The 20,910-nt window shown below is 50.7% G+C and overlaps 1 protein-coding gene across 8 annotated transcripts in view; it reads right to left on the bottom strand.

Annotated features, from left to right (window-relative positions):
• The window catches only part of SPTBN1 (spectrin beta, non-erythrocytic 1), a 180,051-nt gene that overhangs the window by 26,705 nt on the left and 132,436 nt on the right, over window positions 1-20,910 (bottom strand). For all 8 annotated transcript variants that reach the window (XR_004971837.1, XM_036334555.1, XM_036334556.1 and 5 more), the window contains 13 exons: window positions 20,515-20,595; window positions 20,031-20,146; window positions 16,690-16,802; window positions 15,744-15,931; window positions 14,543-14,660; window positions 13,386-13,544; window positions 12,514-12,816; window positions 12,043-12,196; window positions 10,690-11,560; window positions 10,465-10,602; window positions 8,672-9,428; window positions 7,561-7,763; window positions 3,748-3,838 (listed from right to left, as the gene is read on the bottom strand). Coding sequence is in view for 7 of the 8 variants with exons in the window: in XM_036334555.1 (XP_036190448.1) it covers window positions 3,748-3,838; window positions 7,561-7,763; window positions 8,672-9,428; window positions 10,465-10,602; window positions 10,690-11,560; window positions 12,043-12,196; window positions 12,514-12,816; window positions 13,386-13,544; window positions 14,543-14,660; window positions 15,744-15,931; window positions 16,690-16,802; window positions 20,031-20,146; window positions 20,515-20,595 (3,292 nt within the window). In the remaining variant the exon portion in view is untranslated. The remainder of the gene's footprint in view (window positions 1-3,747; window positions 3,839-7,560; window positions 7,764-8,671; window positions 9,429-10,464; window positions 10,603-10,689; window positions 11,561-12,042; window positions 12,197-12,513; window positions 12,817-13,385; window positions 13,545-14,542; window positions 14,661-15,743; window positions 15,932-16,689; window positions 16,803-20,030; window positions 20,147-20,514; window positions 20,596-20,910) is intronic.

A 20,910-nucleotide genomic window follows, 5' to 3' on the forward strand; every position in this document is an offset into this window, starting at 1 on the left:
CCCTCTCAATGATGCCCTTTCCTTCACATGTGAGTCACCTTCACCCCTTCGCTACAGCCACTACTTCTCTACAGGCCTTCTATTCAGACCAAGACCACTTCACCGGACTGGATTCTGAGGCCAACATGTCGACTTGGCCCTGGACTCTGGAAGCCTCACAGAGCCTGCCAGGTGCTGACAGATCTGAGAAGGGCGCTCTCTGCCGAGGCCCAAGCCGGGAGCCAGCCCAGCCCCGGGCCCCAGGCCCCGGACACACTTCCCAATTCACCCGCTCCTCACTGCCTGCCTGCTGTCGGCCATGCCAGTGTCCTAACTCCTACCCCACACACCGTGCGAACCCAGGAAGAGCGTCTGTTTGCCCAGGTGGGAGGTACACAAAGGAATACAGCGCCAGCCCGGAAGCAGAAGCAAACGTCTTCAGGGACCGCACCCCTTCTCCTGCGTGACCGCCAGGAGCCCCCTCTCACACCTGCCCCTGCCACAACAGACCTGCTCTGAACGCCTTCACAACCCTCCCTCCGAAGGGTCAGAAATGGCATCTAGAGCCCACAGACACCCTCACAGGCTCAGGATTTCCAAGGCCATTTGCTTGTACTCTGGGCTGCTGCCGGGAAAAGGCTTTCCCGTACATTTGCTTATATAGAAAGCCCGTTCTTTGGAAACGATGCCAAGGGGAGCAATGGGGGTCATAGGAGGACCCCTGGCTCTGAAGGGGCTGACCGCTGGGCACCATCTCTGCCTGTCTCAGGCTGCTCACCCACCCCGCAGGAGGGAGTGGAGAATGACAGCAAAACGTAGAGACCTGTGGTGTCACTCGTTACTGAGGGGAAAACCAGTAAATCTCATAGAGCCCTTTGTAAGCAAGGACCACAGATCTGTTATAACACAACAATAGAGACACTACATTTCCTACTTTAAAAGAATTACCTACTTTCCAGTGATCTGAGCAGCTAAAATCTGAAATACTATGGCCGTTCAATCCGAGGGGAAAAGAGGTTAAAAGGAAACCAAACTGTGAAATTTCCCCCTGTATTTTGTGTACACACACACACACACACACACACACATACACACACAGATATTAAACACAATAGAAGGCGTTTACTTATCCAATGGGCCAAGGACATGCACATATTTTTGCTATTCGTAACTACCTACCCAAGAGAGGGGTTTTTTTTTTTTAAAAAAAGAGCTACATAAAACGCAGAGGCTTATAAACAAATCTGCTCTTTGCTGAACATGCCACCCTACAGATAAAGCCTCATGCGAGGCAGCACAGTGAGGCGGGTCTATGGAGCCTGCTGGTCATCTGCCCCCCTCAGCTCTCCGGGATCAGAGCTACAGCTATTATTTGTGGGCACTTACAAAGGTCATTTGAGAATACATTCATCCTCTGCAGAAAAAGAACACTGTGCAGACTGGAAAGGGACAGGAAAAAAATGCTCTGATCACCACATTAAGCTAAAAGGGAAGCATGGAGCTTGCTATCCCTGTGCCACACCCGCCCAGTTACACTGTCCTCCTTAAAAAACACCTCCGTTCTCAGAAACTCTGGCTTAAAATGAGGCTGAAAGACAGAATGATACACATCACCCCTTTGCTTGTGCTTCAAACTCCAAGGGTTTTGAAACCCCCAAACCTGACCTAAATTCCATCACCACACGCACCCCCCAGCAGGCACTATGGCTGCACTAACGCAGTGAGACTCAGGGGAAGAAAAGACAAACCAGGAGACGTGGCAGAGCAGTTACAGGGAGACCTGCAAGGCCCTGCAGGACACACCAGCCCGGCCGAGCCCTTCCTGCACACGTCCAGCACTGGGGGTAAGGAGCGGGCTCCTCGTAGCCAAGGATGCCAGTTTGAAACAAGTGTCAACAAAGATCCAAAGACTCACTAAGACTATCTGCTGTGATTGCACTGGGAGGGACTGTCATTTTATGTTGACTTTTCCTACACGTTTCTATTTATGAATCCACCCTTACGTAAATGGAAAAAAGGGGCTGGAAATTTCAACTGGTTTTCTCCCAAGGGTCTTTTTGGTCCTCTCAGCCTCCTGCCCATTTCCGGGCATTCACCTTCTCCAATTCAGCCCAGGTTTCCCCAGAGTCAGGTCCATGAATTTTACTCACTAACTTGCCCTTTAAGCAAGAGCCTGGAATCCCATGGATCCCCCATCCTCCCTAAATACGGTCTGAGGTTCAAAGGAGTCATTGATGGAGGGAAGCACCAGGTCTGTGCAGGGACTTGCAGTCTGTGGAATGCACAGCCCAGGCCACACACATCTCCTGATCCCGTTCACTCCCTCCAACGCGGAACGGCCACTTGCTTTCACTGCAGCACGAGGGCAACGCCACACGGCCAGCTTCAGACCCCATTACTCTCCTCTGTGCAGTGTCCGGGGACATGAATGCCTCTTTAATGAGCAGTCTCCTCAAATGGATTATTAATGCTCGAGTCACTTGCAGAGGCAGGCACTCCTGTCTTCAGCCTGCCTGGCTCCAGGCAAATTCCCCGGAGACCTAGATTCATCCACGTGGTGCTGAAGGCAGACAGACCCTAAACGGCGTCATTTAGGGACTTTCCTTCTTAAGGTTTAGCTGCTGGAGCACACTGCCAGGTTCACAGCAAGACAGCAGTTTAATGGACGTGAAAGCCTGCTCTCACACAACTGTTAGTAGAGCCGTGTGTCCTTTCACACACAGCCACACATTCACAGGGCAGGTGTTTGTGAGGATTTGAGCCACGTTGTTAGCATCCTACTTGACCCTGCTCCAACCACCGCCCCCCTCCCCCCACCACACACACACTCCCCACAAGGTCCCTACAGCCTCACTTGGATATTCTTTATCCCAGTCTTGCCTCTGGGAGAATTCAGTATAAAAATCTAGAGAGGCCTGGGCCACACCACTGTCCTCTGGCCCCCAGAGAGAGATGACGTGGCCCTTAACGCACACACGTGAAGTCAGCAGAGGCGTCTCTCCAACAACGCCTGCGGAGAGATCGCACTTCGCCGGCTAACTGTACTTTTCCAAGTTTGTTTATGCGTGTACTCAGGGAGCACAAAGTAGTATAAGAGCCACAGATTAACACCACATGTTAAAACTCAGAGTTTGAAGTCAGGCTTATTGCTCTTGGCATATGAGACAGGAATCTAAGGAGGCTGAAAGATGGACATTTTAAGGTCTTAAGCGAGTAAGAAAGTTGATATGTATCTTTTAAATCTCTGCTTCTTAACTGGGTAGCCAGTTCCCGTTCCTTCCTTCCAGCCCATTGGAAAGACTGGATATTGCTTTGAACAGTTAAAGTATTAATTAGGCTACAGACTATCCTAGGACATCGCTGTCTGGTATGAAGTTCTTAGGTGATGGAAACATTCTCTATCTGCGTTGTCCAGTATGGCAGCCACCAACCACAGGTGGCTACTGAGCACTCAAAATACTGCTGGAAGGTGGAAGAGCTGCACTCTTCATTTTATTTCATTTTAATTAACGTAAAATGAAACGTCCACATGTGGCTAGTGTCTACTGCAATGGACAGCACAGCTCTGGCCTATAATATTCCAGATTATAATAATCTAGTCACTCTAAGTGGTAAGTTGTAGCTGGAGAACTGACATGACCATACTGCCCACCTGAAAATCATGTGATATGAATTTCTGGCCTCTGCTTTATTTCAGGGGCTCTTCTGCCAAATTGCTGGCTGGCTCTTGCTAGAAACCAGGAAGGGAGAGGTGAGAGGGAGACGTACCTCCTGACAATCTTGCAGGAATTTCTGAAGATCCCTGTTGTCCTTCAGTCTCATCAGAAGCTCACTGGCTGCCTCTCGATTCTTCCTATGTCTGTGATAATGATAATAAGAACATTTTTAAAAAAATAATTAGAGAATTTGGAAACACTGACTTCACAATTCGATCTCTCCTCTGGGTCTCTCTGTGTGCTGAAAACAGTTTGCTTACAGTTCTCAATTCTGCCAAGGAGACAAGATAAACAAGAGCTCTCAGCATCCTCCAGATGAGTGAGTCATGGTGCAAGAGAGAGCAAAACACCTGTCTAAGCCACACAACAGGCCAAGGACGCAGTCAAAGAGCCGTACAAACCTGGTGCCTCCTCATCTAGTGCTGGGGGAGGGACTCGAAGCTCGCAGGTGTGCAAACCCCCATTGTAGGCACCATGATCGTATCTCCGAGGAACCTGTAACTGGGTGACGGGGCATGAACATGGCTAAGAAAATGTCGATGGGGAGGTCTGAGTTTTTCATTCTGATTCTCAAAGCAATTTCTTGCTTATGTGCCTGGGCAAGGTCTCTCCCCCGACCCCGCCAGTCCCCATGGCAGGGCTGGGAGAGAACACAAACTCTGCTTCTCCACAATGACAGAGAAGAGCAGCTCGGGCAGCACTTGCTGCTGACTTTTTTTTTTAATGATATATTTTTATTGATTTCAGAGAGGAAGGGAGAGATAGAAACATCAATGATGAGAAAGAATCATTGATTGGCTGCCTCCTGCACGCCCCCTACTAGCTCTCCAAGTGCCCCACCCTCTGGTCCCAGTCACTATTTGTGGGAGGTTTTAAGATTTGCTTTTATAAAGAAAGCAAATTTCTTAGAAGGAGGTGATTTGAGTTGGAGTTAGTCAAAGCCCTTGAATGAAGGGACTTGTCACTCCCTTCCTCGGCATCTCACAAAGCACTACGGCTGCAAGAAGAACCTACACTGGCAGTTACAACAGGACACGGGGCTACAAACAACTTCAAACACTGTCTGAGAAGAGTCACTAAGAGAGAAATACAACCAGGCAGAATCCTGAATGCACTTCTGAGATAATCAGATCTCGGGTATGCCCAGCAGCTGTGTGCCCAGGCAATCTTTCTCTTACAGTGGGACCACGAAGGAGGTAAAGCTAGATGGTGACTTGGGGCCTCGGGTCCACATGACACAGAGCTACTGGGAGGGCGGGAGGATGGCCTCTGAGTGATGTGCTCAGCAGACTGAAAGCAGCGATGCAGGCGGCTGAGATGCTGCTGACTCAGAACACCCTCCAGAGAAGTGCACGTGGCCTGTTTAGTAGTGGCGACCGAAATCGTTCATGAAGCGAAACTCAGGAAGGTCTTTCAAAGCTGGGTCGTGGATTTAATTATAGGGAAGGATCGTCTATAAAACTTGGCCGTAGTTTCCCACAGACCTAAGAGCACTCTTTGTTTGGGGGCAAGGTTAAATCTCTGGCTTGATTTCCATCTCTCACCCCATCACAAGACCCAGAGGCTCAGCATCTGCCTCATGTGATGAGGGAGCCTCTGGGTTAAACTCAGGTTCTTGGGAAAAGCACAGAACCCGGTGCCTGGGTCACATGGGCTGGGGACTTCCAGCTTTTTCCCATGTGAGACGGGGCCTGGCTCAGTGGAGCTGGACGCTGGTCCTGGCTCTCCCAGGATTTCCCCGTGGCTGGAATTTCCATAAGAGCCAGGAAGCGGCGGGGCAGGCTGGGACAGCAGGCTCGGTCCCACCGTCATACCGAGCCCCACCCCCATCTGTTAAGAGCCAGTGTCTTTGTTCTAGAACTTTCTCATTTTAACAAACTTGGTGGTAATTGACCAGCTCTCTGGAATGTAAGCACATGATAATGACTGTGCACTCTAGACTAGCTTCATGGGAGCCTCAGAATGTTTCTGGGCAGGGGATCAGAACCCAAAGTTCAGATGTGACTCAGCTTGGGCACCTGCAGCACCTGGAACTCAGACTTTCAGATCTTGAGGCCTCTGGGGACATGAAAGTAGAACTAGAATTCAGTTAACATCAGCCTGGGAGCTGACCAATGGCAAGCTGCCCTCCTCCTTTCTTATGCTTATCGATAGGAAAGGATCCTCTTCCCATTTCTTTCTAAAACCAGAAATCCTAAGGAGGCCCTGGGACCCCGGGAGCCCAGGCTCTCCGCCAAGGACAAAAGGGAGGTTAAGCCACACGGAGGCTTGATGAATGTCCTCTCGAAGCCACCTGTTCCCAACAACCCCTCGCAGCTACAGAATTGGGGAAGTTGCAAGGCAGTGCCTGAACGCACGTGGCCCCGAGGGCCAAGCCCACCGCCAGGCAATCAGCCCCGTGCACGTACCTCGGAGGAGCATGGGGCATGGCGGTCACAAAAATGAGAAATTTAGCCCTGACTGGTTTGGCTCAGTGGATAGAGTGTCGGCCTGCGGACTCAAGGGTCTTGGGTTCGATTCCAGTCAAGGGCATGTACCTTGGTTGCGGGCACATCCCCAGTAAGGGGTGTGCAGGAGGCAGCTGATCGATGTTTCTCTCTCATCGATGTTTCTGACTCTCTATTCCTCTCCCTTCCTCTCTGTAAAAAATCAATAAAATATATTTTTTTTAAAAAATGAGAGATTTAACATCAGGGAGAAGGGAAATTTTTTTCCTCTAGATTTTCTCTTGCCCAATCCCTGCTTCTCACACTCATTTAAGAGGGGTTTGGTGGAGGAAATTTTTCTTTTTTGCAGCTGTTTTAAAAGCAGTAGACACAAAATTACAATTAATCTGTTATACCCTATTCTATAGTGGCATCCTTAGAACAAACATAGGAAATCAGTGCAGGGAAAACAGTGATTCCCTTTCTCCTCCAAACCATAAAAATTTAATCTGGCCCGGGGGTCCGGTCCGAGTCCCGAGAGACCCTCTTGGGTTGGGTAGGCAGGGGAACACCTCAGCAAGGTCCTCCTGCTCACTGTACTTGGAGGCCAGAGAAGCCTTGAGGAAGGGCTTCTCGATGAATCAATCTCACACTAAGCCCTTAAACGCAGCCCAATTTGGGACCAGAGAAGATCAGTTGGAACAGAGAATAGTGACTGGCCAGCCTGAACCTCCCCTTTAGTAATAACAAAGGCAGTGTGAGAATTAGGGGTGAAGGTCAAACAGTCCTTCAAGCAGGGAGAAAAACCTTTTAGAACTGCAAACAAACAACTGTTAGAACTGCAAACAAATAGAATGGGCACCCAGTCAACCAATCATAGGGCCGCCTTGGCAGAAGAGGAAAAGGGCCTTCTCTCTCACCACGGTAAAGATCCCTCACAGTGTTACACAAACCCATTTTCTCAGGAAGGCCTGATAAGGCTCCTTTGTGGCTCTGCCAGGTACTGGGGACCAGCGAACCTCCCCCACCCTCCCCACTCCCTCCTGACAGGCTTCGAGGTGTCTGTGTGGACCCAGACGATGTGGGTGTGGCCGGGGGAGGTCTCAGGTCGCATCAGGTGGAAGGTCGTGGCTTATACCCGATGGCCACTCAGCATTACTGCTCTCAGGAGTCTCTGGATAAGGATTCATCTGGTTTCCCGGGCTTTCCTTTCTTTTGTGGACACTTGTGCATATCTTACAATGAGAATCACAATTTCAGGCAACCATTTGCTGCTCGCTGCTTTTCTGTGATAGGCAGATCAATTCTGCTAGGTGCCCATACCCCACCCACTGGGAGATTTGAACCTACAGTCCCCAGGACTTCTGGCCAGTGTGACTAAGGTGCCTGAGAGCCCCCGGGTGCAAGACCCCCTCTTTGAGGGCCCCCGAACACTGTACCTGTCATCAATAGAGTCCACCTTCTCCTGGATGCGGTCCGAGTTGATGTTCCCATCGCTCACCAGCCTCCGGCCAGTCTCCACAACAGCGTTGATCTTCTCCTCGTTGGCGTCCATGGTGGTCATGAAGTCCTCTTGTTTCTTAATAGCGGCTTCAGCTCCTTCCAAGGTGGTGGGCATTTCGGTATGGGCCAGAACGTATTCCTATTTACAAAGAGAAAGAAAACAGTCACAGGAGAGCGAGACGTCATGAACCGCGACTCCCTTTCAGCATTAACGGAGACACTCCTTCCTGGGTCCTACATTTCCCTGCACCACACCTCCCCGTATCTGCTTCCTTCCTCACTCCACGGGGAAATAATCCAAAGAACCTGACAAAACAGAAGCTGTAAGGGGGGAAAAGCTTGATGGGAAGAGGGACTTGCGAAAGAGCTCCAACAAGAGTGGTGATGATACACCCGCCCGCCAAAGAACCAATTAACCCATGTCTGCCATATACATCTCACCCATCTCTGGGCCACACCTAATGAGGGACTCCGTAAGGGACTAAGTTTCCCTAAGTGGCTAAATGCTCTAAATTTTTCCACAGAGGGAGGGAGGAAAGTAGGCAAAGCTTTGTGCATCAGCCACAGGGGTCCTCTCACGTAGCCACGAGGGCAACAGTGACACACCTTTCCAAACCCTGACTTCTACAACAGAGTAACAGCCCTGATGGTGCTGACCACCCTCAGCTGCTTTGCTTTCTCCAATCTCTGTGACGCGTGTCAACGGGCGAAGTCCCTGTCTCATCTAGAACAAGGAAGACAGCCGTTCATTCAAAAAAACAGAAGGGCCAACTGAACAACTGAACGTGATACTATGAATGAGGACATACTGCGAACACAGGGGTCCTCGGTGGCAGCTGAAACCACCGCACTGCGCGCAGGACAGCTCCGCGGGGCTCTCCGTGCCTGCCCTCCACACGGTGCCGGGCAAATGTCTCTACACCATCCTCCTCATTTCATACGGGGGTGGGTGTTTACACCAACAGCTCCGGCCAGGACGTTTCTAAAGGCAGCCGGGCCTGGGCCGGGAGGGAGGGAGGAAGGAAGCGAGGGAACGAGGCGCGTTACCTGGTTGTTGAGAAAGGCTTCGGCCTGCTTGGTGTCCCTGAGGAACTGCTGGTAGGCGTGGGACTGCGAGAGCAGATTCTGCCGGTTCTCCCACATCTTGTGGAGCTCGTTCCACCCGGTGTCCAAGGCCTGCAGCCGCTGCCGCAGAAACATGTACTGGGCGTCGGTCTGGCCCTGGGTGACCATCTCGCCCATGTCCCTCATCTTCTGGTAGTCCTCCTCGTAGTTGTCGATCTCGTTCTTGATGTTCTCGTGCTGCGTGAGCAGCTTCTCCGCCTCCGTCAGGGTGTTGGGCATGTCTTCCGAGGCGATGGCCGTCTGGGTCCTGGAGAGCCAGGACTGGAAGTCGTCCAGGTCCCGCAGGAACTGCTGCAGCTTGCTGGCCTCGCCCAGGGAGGCCTCGCGGTTCTTCAGGGTGGTCTTCATCTCCTCCCACACGTCGCTGATCTCGGCCAGCCGGGACAGGATGGCCTGCGCCTGGTCGGGGTGCTCCGACTCCAGCTTCTCCGCCTCCTTCTGCAGGTCGCTCAGCTTCGCCTCGATGGCCACCAGGTCCCGCTCCATGCCGGTCAGCTTGCGCTGCAGGGCCATGACGCCGGCCAGGTCGTTGCCCAGGTCCTGGGTGGACTCGATCACCTTGGTCTTTTCCCGGATCCAGGACTTGGTCTCGTTGCACTCGAGGTGGTAGTTCTGGATGCTCAGGGCGGAGAGGAGGGCGTCCTTCTTCCTGTCGACCAGCTCTCTGAACTGACTCCACCTGCGGGCGCGGGCGCGGGCGGCAGAGGGAGCGTGTGAGGACCACGCTGGCAGCGCGTGGCTGAATGGCATTAACAGGGATGGTCACAGCTGCCCTTCCCCTCCACCTCTGCTCTGACTACATGCTTTTGGGGAAATCATCTCACTCAGCAGATGGACATCAAATGTTATCCAAGCAGCTCAGAGATGCAACATAAGCTGGAAAAAGCCTGGCAGGACGAGGGGCTCGTGACAGAGCTCCAGCATGAGCCGCGACAACATGCCTGTCCCCCAAAGAGCCAATTAACCCATGTCTGCCCTACACATCTCACTCATCTCTGAGCCACACCCAACCAACGTTTTCCAAACCCAACACCTGACAGTAACCTAAACACCTGAGCCTATCCACCACCACAACCTACTCAAATGTGTTTACTCAACAGAAAGATTAGACCGACGCAAAGGTCTACCTTGATGATTGGGACTTTCGTTGGCCAATTATGTCTCAAACATGCCTAAATCTTGTTCCAGAAATGGTTTTATTAAGAGGGACAGCACAGGAGCCTCCTTGATGCCTCACCAAGGCCCTAACTTCTTCTTCTTTTTTTTTTTTAATATATTTTATTGATTTTCCACAGAGAGGAAGGAAGAGGGATAGAGAGAATCAGAAACATCCATGAGAGAGAAACATAGATCAGCTGCCTCCTGCACACTCCCCACTGGGGAAGTGCCCGTAACTGAGGTACACGCCCTTGACCAGAATCGAACCTGGGACCCTTGAGTCCGCAGGCGACGCTCTATAAACTGAGCCAAACCAGTTAAGGGCCCTAACTTCTGATGTGGGGAGGGGCAGGCACCAGGGTGCTCTGAATGACATCACCCAAAACACACGTCTTGCAAAATGAGGGTATGTCGCAAGGCAGGTGCCAATGCGGCGACATCAGCACGACAATGCCACTGACCCCAACACGGGAAATTCCTGACAGCAAGGTTCAGCCAGGGACCTCAGCCTCCCTGCCCCGCACACCTGAGCCCCGCACCGCGGGCCTCCCGCTCACCTGGTGTTCAGTTTGTCCTGCTGGGCTTTGATCTTCTTCTCATTCGGGTGGCCGCTGTGCATCAGCTGCCGTGCAATCTGGTTGACCACTGCGACCCGGGAAGCCTGGTTGTTCATTTCCGGCTCCAGGCTCTCGAATCTGAAAGGCAATTCAAGAGGGTAGTCACTCCTTCGGTGACGACTGGTAGCGCGAGGCAGGCTGGCGCCCCGGCGCCCCACCCCTCACCTGTGCTGGATGACTTCCAGGTCCTCCAGCTTCTCTGGGATCTGCATGTTGTTGAGCCACTGCTCCTTCTCGTCGATCCAGAGCTCACAGGCGTCGGCCTCACTGAACATCTTGTACAGGGCCAGGGTGTCCTGCAGCGCCTGCTTCCTCAGCCGCGTCAGCTCAGCCACCTCCTTGTAGCGCTCCTCGATGCCGGACAGCCGGCCCCTGACCTCCGGGGACTCGGCGTGCTCCTGCGGGAGGGCGCCGGCCTGCTCGTGCAGCGTGTCAATGGTGGGCCTGTAGTTGGCGATCTCCTCCGCCACGTCCTTGTGCTTCCGGACCAGAGACTGGGTGGAGTACTCGTCGTGGCCCACGTCGTTGCTGGAGACGATCTTGAGGATGTCCAGCATCCATGCGTCGATGTCGTCGGCGTCCGCCTGGAACTGGTGCAGCAGCGAGGCCTCCTCCAGGCGCTTCTTCCGGATGGCCGAGAGCTGCTCCAGGTGGGCCCACTGCTCCCGGATGTAGATGATCCTCTCCCGGATCTTCTCGGACCCGAAGTGCTCCTCCGCGATCATGTCTTCCCCTTCCTTGATGGCCTGCTCAAAGTGGCCGCTGCGGCCGCTCATCTCGTCCTCGAAGGCCCGGTGCTTGCTGAGCAGGCGCATGACGCTGGTCAGGTCCTTCCCGTAGTCGTCGGAGGACAGGATCTTCTCCTTCTCCCGTATCCAGCCTTCCTCCTCTGCCATCTCCCAGAAGAACTTCCAGAGGCGACGGGACTCTTCCAGGCGGGCCCGGCGCTCAGCCGCCAGCTGGCAGAGCTCTTGGTAACAGAACTCCATGTGGGCCACTCGGTCTCGGATCACCTGGGGGTCGCAGGGCTTGTAGCCTGTTGAACGCCAAGGAAGGGATGGGTGTGCAACAGAGTTTAGCACAGGTTCCTGCTGGTGTGCAGGCAGTAAGCTACACCCCATGTCCTTGCTACTAGATTAGCAGGGCTAATGCTATGAGGCAGCAGAGCGCTTCTAAGGTCTTGACTGGAACCGGAGAGGGGGGCAATGGTAAGTTAAAAGCCATATCAAGTGTGGTCTGGCAAAGTCTCGCTGCCAAGCATCAAGCCATTCAAAACCAAGAGCACTTGAGTATTTAAGGAAAAGACATGCCCATCTGAGAAAAGCCAGACAGAGTTAAAGGGCTCAGAAGGCCACCCCTACGGACTCTCATGTATCCACTACCGTCCAAGCATGTCAAACCCGTGGCCTGTGACCCGCCGTAACTTCCAAAGCCCCGCTGCCACACAGAACTTATCTGCCTCTCTAAAGGTGGGTCTCGGGTGACTAGCAGGTAACGTGTGGAATGGCCCGTCCTCACCTTCCCCATCCGTTGCAAACTTCTGGGCGGAGGCATTGACCCCTCTCACCCGCTCTGCCTGGATGCCGATGTCGGCTTCCACCAGGGCGTGCTTCTGTAACAGGTCTTCCACGCCGAGCAAGTGTTTGCCATAGTCTTGAGATAATAATAGCACCTGCGCACAAGAGGTGACAGACAGGACACCAGTGAATACAACCTTGACTTCCGCATCTTGTAATCTTCAAGCAAGCCGAGAGCCAGCAGCCACGCCGCACCCACCCCGTGGCCGGCCGGCCGGCCCATGTCCTTAGGGGAAGAAGATGATGAGCAAACTAGAGCGCTCTTCCCCCCATGGGTAGCGTGGCCCTTCTCTGGCTTTGCAGAGCGGGCAGTTCGACAAGGGGCACAGCGCATGCTGGGGCTTAGCGGGCGGGTCCCAGAGAAGAGAGGCCTCACGGGATCAGCTCCGGCCTCCTTGCCGGCGAGTTTTACCTTCATTTCGTCCATCCAGTCCATAATGTAGAGCATTTCCTGGAATATCTTCTGCAGCCCCAGGTTCATCTCGAGACGCTGCCTTCGGGCCCGGAGCAGTTCCAGCAGGTATTCCCAGAGCCGGATGACATTGTCTTTCCTCGCTGTGATGCGCTTGATGTCATGGTAGTTCTCCGCCTCGAGCTCCCGGGCCACGGCCACCACGGCCTGCACACGCTCCTCGTATGCGGCAATGTCTGTCTCAATGGCCTCATGCTTCTTCGTGGCGGCCTCGACTGCAGGAAGGTCAAATCCAAAGTTGTCCTACAGAGAAACGGAATGAAAAAGCCATCTGATTGGAACAAAGAAACAGAATAGAGGTGGAATCCTGAGTGCACGGTCTTTGGTGGTGTTAAAGCTAAACACCACCCCCTGAGGTTCCCCCCACAACCCTGGGGCTCGTCTCTGCCTTCCCCGGGACCCTTAAAACTCCACGCTTGCTCTCAGATTGGGGCAGGTGATCGCTTACGTGGAGCCAAGCAGAAAAGAATGGCATTTGTATTATTTCATGACCCATCTGACTGCCTTGCAAGACTGGGTTGGTCAAAGACCGAGGAAAAGAGGGAATTTTTTTTTAATTACATAAATGCGACCAGTTCACACACACTCACTGGCTCTAAACAAACTGCTTGAGCTGCTTCCAGATCCGTAAAAAGTCGGATAAACAGAAGAGACAGTGTATTAGGAAGTATAAACATCCCCTTCGCGGGGCGTGGGCAGAGGCCTCCAGCTCCTTCAGATACGGGTGCTGACGAGCCGACCAGCGGCCCTGGGGACAGCCTACGTTTCTAGATGAGCCCCGGGCAGTTTCTCGAAAAATTCGGGAGCAGAACCTGAGACACCAGGCGCTGGTTTTCGCTCAGCCAGGTCTCCCTCATGGCGGCCTTGCGGTCGAATCTGCGGGCGAGCTGTTCCAGTTTCTCCTGGCGGATGAGCTCATTCCGCAGCGCCAGTTCTCTCTCGTGTTCCGCCTTTTCCAGTCGTTCCCAGGCCTACGGAAGCAAAAAAGAACCGTTTCCTGCCACGTCCAAGGCACTTTCCTTGGCTCCAGTCAACAGCTAGCATTTCTCCAAGAGACCCAAGGACGCAGAAGGGAAGTCCCGTTCCCATCCTCGTTCCTCTGGTGCCTTGAGAAAAAAGCAGTTTCCTCTCAGTGTAGCCTCGCGGGAACACTCTCCCTTATCTAAATCTACGGTCCTGTGTTGTTCTTGGAAAACAAGACACTGTAGATATCGAGCAAGTCAACTGAATAATAAATCTTACTTTAACTGAGAGGAAGCGAAGTACTTACTTTCAACAGCTCTGATCTTATAAAAAAGATAAATGACTTTTCTCTGAAGGAAATCTTATGATGACTCTCTCATTCACCCCGTCCCGAGCCACTGTTTTTTTATTCACACGTTTGTGTATTTCCCCCCCAAAATCCTTACTGACTGACTGTACACATTACATTCATTTCTATGAGATACATCTTACTTCATGACATTTTAAAAAATTCCAACTAAAAGACTCTAAATGGGTACAACTGACCAAAGTTCTAGATTTTTCAAACTTGTACTTGGAAATATGCCCCCTGTGAAATTCTCTAATTGCAGACACAACAGGCTTGATAATGGAAGTCGTTTAATAGCTTCTCTGACAGAGGAGCCAGCCCCAACCTCTGGGGATTCCAGGTACATGACATAAGGTTTTGTGTTCTCCCTTCCCCAACCTAAAGGTGTTTGAGTCAGCTGCCTCTGACAGATGAGTAACAAGGGACACAGGCAGAACCCAAGCCGTCTGATAAAATCTAACATTCTCCCCAAACCTCCAAGAGGCCCGCCCAGCGCAGGTATCCCCTGAGCCTCCGCAATTCCCGAACAACACCCGCCCCTGAATTCCACAGGCAGGGCTGGACCCTTTCAGTCCATCAGGACCGAGCAACAGAACCCAGCAACAGAACCAGGGCTCTACAGGACGGGCCCACGCAGGACCAGAGGGAGGGGTTTACCTTGTTAATGTCAGAGATGAGCTTCCCCTCCCGGGGCATGTAGACCTTCTGATTGTTGGCCCGCATCTTGCTCTGAATCGTGAAAAGCAGCACTTCCAAGTTCCCCTTCTCCGTAAATCTAAGCACAGAAAAAACAACCGTAAACATTACTTATTTTGTTCAATTCAAGGGGAAATATTAATTTGCTTCTGGCAAAGGAACAATTTCACACAGCCACGCCATTTAAAAAGCCATTTATCTCTGGTCTGATTTATGTGAAACGCATGTTAGAGAAACCAGAGTGGGTTAGTTTTGGGGTGTTACCGACCTCAAAGTGTGCCCAGCTGTGGAAATTGTGTGTGTGTGATTGGTTGGTTGGTGTATTTGAGATTTATATTTAGGAGCATCCAATAGCATTCTTTTATTAATCACCTCATTCAAGGCTTAGACCAAGCATGTCAAACGTGTGGCCCGTTAGCAGAGAGTCAGACATGCTTGGTTTAGACCAGCAGTCACCAACCAGTGGTCCGTGAGGTCCAAAAGGTTGCCGGCCGCTGATTTAGACCATAAATCCTGGGCGACAGACTTACTTCATTCAGAGTGCATAGCTGAATGAATTCAGCAAGAATTAGTTCATATGACTCCCAATAACTGGGTTTCAGAGACCTCAGCAAGGAATCCACAACTGAGTGGAGTTTCAGAAAAAGGAGGAAAAACTTTCTAACTATAATTACGAAATAAGGTGCCCAAACCTTATTTCTTAAACGATGTGGAAAAATCAAACTTTTGGGGACAGTAAAACTATTTATTGTCTGTCTCTCTCCAACACAACGTGAATATTTACACATTTTGCTACGGATCTACTCATGGGCCTGATTATGGGTTACTTCCTCACACCCAACTGGAATCATAGTACACCACATCCACACAACTGCTACTTCTCTGAAATCCCAAAAATACGGAATTCTGAAATACGTCAGGCACCAGAGTTTTGGATAAGGAATTGGAGACCTGCACAATTTCTTCAGAGTCTCATCTATCAGTGGCACAATCTACTGGAAAGGGCTCACAGGGCGACACAGATCAGATGAAAAGGAGTAGCATTCACTAAGGGGAGAGGCGTTCACTAAGGGACGAGATCGTGCCAGTCAGAAAGCAGGGTCTGTGACGGCAGTGACCTCCCCCCCACAGTAACGGCAGGGCATCCCAATCTGCGTCGTACTTGGGCGGCTTCTCCACAGTGCGGTAGGTGTTGAATGCCTGGAGCTGTTGCTGAACCCCAACCAAGGAATTGGCAAATTTGCGATTGTTCAAGATAATGATGGTTTGTTCGATCCACTCCAGAAGGTCGGAGGCAAGTGACTCATACTTTTCAATCATTTTTTCTGTTTCAATAGCATTGTCAAGCACCTGTAAGGAGGAGTTAGAAAACGGAAGACGGCGTTATCACGACAGGGGGAAAACGTGACCGCACCCTCTATGAGCACAGGCGCGCTCGGTCAGGGTTCTAGGCCACTCCGCACGAGCCTGGAAACCTGAGGAACCGTTTGTTAACAGGCGCTCAGACTGTGGCCATTATTTGTAAGCAACGACATCTTAACTCAACTGGAAGTGGCTCTGGAACCTCCCAGCCCCCAGGCACAGGGGTTAAGAGTCCGAATGACTCCTGCTGCCTAAGCTCCCAAATCTCCAGAGAAGCACAAAGGGCTCTATTGTGCGTGGTCCTGTCCCATGAACGCCCATGAACTTTCCATTCCTACTGCACTGGGAAGACAAGGTCATCTGGTCTGAGGTGTTCCGAAATAACATGGCAGGCAAACGAGAAATAAAAAGCGTAATACTGGGGCCTTTTCAACTGTGGGGAGGAGGACTTCAGGCCGGCCTATGACATTAGGCGGCTCAAGCAGATTTTCAATGCCCAATTTTCTGGGAAGGTTAGGGGGAGGTACGTTTCTGGGTCTGCGATGGCCCCTCACATCCTTTCCTAAGCCACCACTCCTCCCTCCGTGGGATGCCGCCTACTCCCCTGCCATTTGGACAGCCTGCCCCAAGCTGCTCCTGGCTAAGTGTATGAGTTCATGGCAGGGCAAGGAGCTCAGTGGCAGGCAGTGCATTAAGATGTGAATCTTAATTAGGTCTCACAACATATAAAACTGGTGTGAGCTCACCTTTCCAATTCGTTTTCCTTCAACAGCCAAGGCCTTCATCTTAGAGAAGTAGTGGTAGTAGGTCACCACGTAAGTGATAATGGACTTCTCGTCAGGGTGGTCCACACTGATATCTGTAACCGAGGGGAGATTCCCTTCAGCACTGTGTTCATGGGGCTGCCACTCAAGCAGCAAGAACACCCTGGAACAACCAGTCAACACTGACCAGGCCAGTGCCTGCACTTGCTGTACCTGAGAGTTATGCCTTCCATCCATTGACTATCTGTCAGGTTTCCACTATTGCCAAGCACTATTCTAGACATTTTTAAATCTACAGACTAATTCTTCGCAGGCACTATATATCTACACCAAACTGGACTCTTCACCACACACCCCAGAATTCCCATTGTCCTTTCCTTTACTCTCAACTTCCTTTTGCCCGAAACGGCCTTCCACACTCCATCACCTTCTTCCTAGCCTGATCCATGATCCAACTGAAAAGTTACCATTCCACCACAGCTAATTCTAATCCCCACAGCCGGAATTACTATCTCTCTCTTTTCCCCTAAGGACTTTGTTTATGTGGTCACACATATACTTTCAGCCAGGCACTATAATTATTTGTGCACGTTTTATGTGTCTTGTAAGACTGAGTCCCTGAGGATAGGAACTCTGTCTTGGTAAGCCCTTGCTAGTCATTCCACCTCCAGAATTTCTAGGGTGTTGCTTTGCACAAAGTGGGTGATCAACAAATATTGAGAGAGGGCCCTAGCCGGTTTGGCTCAGTGGATAGAGCGTCGGCCTGCAAACTGAAGTGTCCCCGGTTCCGGTCCAGGGCACATGCCCGGATTGCAGGCTCGTCCCCCAGTAGGGGGCGTGCAGGAGGCAGCCAATCGATGACTCATCATTGATGTTTCTATCTCTCCCTCACCCTTCCTCTCTGAAGTCAATAAAAATGTATTTTAAAAAATTGAGAGAGGGAACAAAGGAGTTAAGATGGCAATGAGTGAACAAGTCTTCACCATTTGGCATTATTGAGCGAAGGACTCAACTCGGATAGATCAAGAGGAGAACACACAGGATGACTCTTAGTTGATCAGGCTCTTTTTCAATGTACATTCACACATGCGCCCTCACTTCTACCCACTGGCAGCCCTGTATGAGACAGGGTTGTTTCTCTTACGCAAGGATGAGAACACTAGGATCTAGAGCTCGGCTGAAAACTCCCTGCCCAGTGTCACCGAGGCAGCCAATGGCACAGGGAGCCAGAAACACACCTACTGTTCCCCACCCCCCCCCCGCCCCGCCTCGCCCCCCGACCAGGACCCCCTGGACCAACTCCTGCGTCTGCTCAGTCCCATGAGAGTGTGCTCCACGGAAAGCAAATTGGAGCAAAACAAGAGAAAAATGTCGGTCTTGTATGCAATTGAATAAACACAAAACATTGACATAACCTGGAAGGAGTGAGCAGACAGAACCTTTCTTTAAACTTATCTACATTTTAACTAATGGCTCTCTGGGTTTTCTAATAATAGTAAGGACAACTAATAATCAAGGTCACACCCACAGGATCAGTGACATCACATCAGCTGCCATTTCTAGTCCCTTGTTTTGTAATCCGGGAGAATCATACTCCCTTTTCATACTGGGTAGTGATTAGAAAGATTAACTAATGAGCAGGTTATTAAAAAAGATTTTGTTATAGTGGTTGCAAAAATAAAGGGTTCTTCATCAAAGAGCTAGAGCTAAGGAAGAATGGCTTCCCACAGTAAGGTAGGGGTTAAGTATGAGGATTTATCATGGCCCAAGGAATGTTAGTTTTCTGTTTATATTGAGAAATCATTTAATGGGTTAGCACGAAGAAAATTTTATCTCGGCTTCCTGTAGTGCACATATCAATCATTGAATCTGATGCACTGGAAAAAAAGCAAGAAGCCAGCTTGGCAGCCTCATGACCTCCATCTGCCCTTGGGGAGTTAAACTTCCTGTTCTATATTTATAAGAACTTTAAACTTTCACTCACATACAGTTTCCTCTCTCTAATACTTGCTCACAGCAAAGAGGATCTAAAAAGCTTCAGCACTACAAAAAAAAAAATCCTCTTATGTTCCTCAAAACTGAAAAAAGTGCCTATGATAACTCATGCTAAAAAAGAAGCCTAGAATTAGGATTTTGGTAAGCAAGGGAACTACAAGCTGGGGAACTGCCCCCACACAGGTGAACTCCCCGTCCCCTGCAGGCTGTCTCTGGGGATTGCTGTGGGGACTCACAAAGTAGAAAGATCAAATCCACGCAGAGAACGTGATTCCATGCCTCCCAGCAGCCAGCCGAAAGGGGCTGGTAAGTGTTACGCCTCTTTCCACCCACAGGCTCCCCTTTCCTGATGCACCTTCCTCATTTACGTGCTTGCTCATCAGCCAACACTGCACAGCCTCCTAACAAGGGCCCTGTCCTCAGTCTCCACACACTCCATCCCATGCTGCCTGCTGCCCTGGGGTGAAAGCCAGCTACCAGCCATTCCCGGGGCTTATGGCAGGTGCTCTTCCTTGGGCACAGCTGCTGACCACTGCCTGCTGACTGACTACCCTCTAAAACAGGGGTCCTCAAACTACGGCCCGCGGGCCACATGCAAATACAAATACTGTATTTGTTCCCCCTTTTTTTTTTTACTTCAAAATAAGATATGTGCAGTGTGCATAGGAATTTGTTCACAGTTGTTTTTTTTTTAAATATATTTTATTGATATTTTACAGAGAGGAAGGGAGAGAGATAGAGAGTCAGAAACATCGATGAGAGAGAAACATCGACCAGCTGCCTCCTGGTACATGCCCTTGACCGGAATCGAACCTGGGACCCTTCAGTCCGCAAACCGACGCTCTATCCACTGAGCCAAACCGGTTTCGGCCACAGTTTTTTTTTTAAACTATAGTCCGGCCCTCCAGCGGTCTGAGGGACAGTGAACTGGCCCCCTGTTTAAAAAGTTTGAGGACCCCTGCTCTAAAAAGTCTGACCTGTTGGACCCCACCCACCTGTGCGCTGGTATTTCCTACTGTCACTCTAAACACCATTCCCAGTGAACTGCTGGTCCCCAAAGCACGCCTTCCTCACCCCTTGCTCACACAAGTCCCTCTGCCTGGCATGCTCTCTCCTTCAGAACATGTTTAAATACTCATTTTTCAAAGCCTTTTCAAATGTGATCCTTTGCACACATCCTCGAATAATTCTTCCAGCAAAATTAAGCTCCTCTCCCTTGGATAATTTGCAAAGCACACTGTACAAATAAAACAGATACAGGGCAGACCTCGTATTCGCCCCTCAGTGCTAGAGACGCTGAAGGTCCCACTGTCACCCCGAGTCCTTACCTTCAGGATCCAGCAGTTTGGTGAGGCCAAGGTGCTGCTCGGCCAGGTTAAATGCATTCTGCAGATTGTAGTGTGCGTTGGATTTCTTTAGCTTGTCAAAATCTATCAGGTCAGGCCTGTGTGGAACGACAACGGAACACGACAAAAACCACGGCTTGAAAACACATCCTGTGGCCAGTTAGACATGATTATTACTCCCAAAGTGTGCAAGTCACCTCTCAGGGGAGTAAAACTCTAGGATATTATTCAACCATCAATAAATGAAACCTGATTTTTTAAATAAAGTCTCCAAAGTTCATTAGGAGAACTGAGGACGACGAGAGAACTCATCTATTTGGTTTAGTTACATATTCTCTCACATTTTCCTCACATGGAACGCAGCAATTTCCACTGTAGTGCCACATCGAAGGCGATGGAGATGAGGATCAAACGTCCCCCAGACCCGCTATAGGAGAAGGTGAACATCCCACCCCGAACTGTTTACCGGTGTTTGTGTATCAGTGCATTGAAGGCCATGCCGTCCCTCCAGCTGGTGGTGAAATTGTGAATGTTGACGTTGGGGTACCTGGCAAAGACAGAGCACAAGACAAGAACAACAGAATTATCATATATAGGTTTTCCTCCCTGAAAAACTTCCCCATGTTTGAAATCTACCCCTAATCAATCAGTCATTCTACACCATCTTGATTATTAATAACTCCATATCTGTGGTTGATTGAAGGTTCATGTCTAACTTGATCCCCTTGATGGTGTCCACATATATCGTTGATCGTAGCCATTACAGATTCATCTGTCCTCCAAGCAGTCCCGACAGCAATTCTCCACTTAACACCTGGTACATAATCGGTTCTCAGCAAGGACCTAGGAGCCCTGGCAGTTT

Source organism: Myotis myotis, unplaced genomic scaffold (genome assembly GCF_014108235.1).
Source record: "Myotis myotis isolate mMyoMyo1 unplaced genomic scaffold, mMyoMyo1.p scaffold_m19_p_14, whole genome shotgun sequence".
In the NCBI taxonomy this organism is placed as follows: domain Eukaryota; kingdom Metazoa; phylum Chordata; class Mammalia; order Chiroptera; family Vespertilionidae; genus Myotis; species Myotis myotis.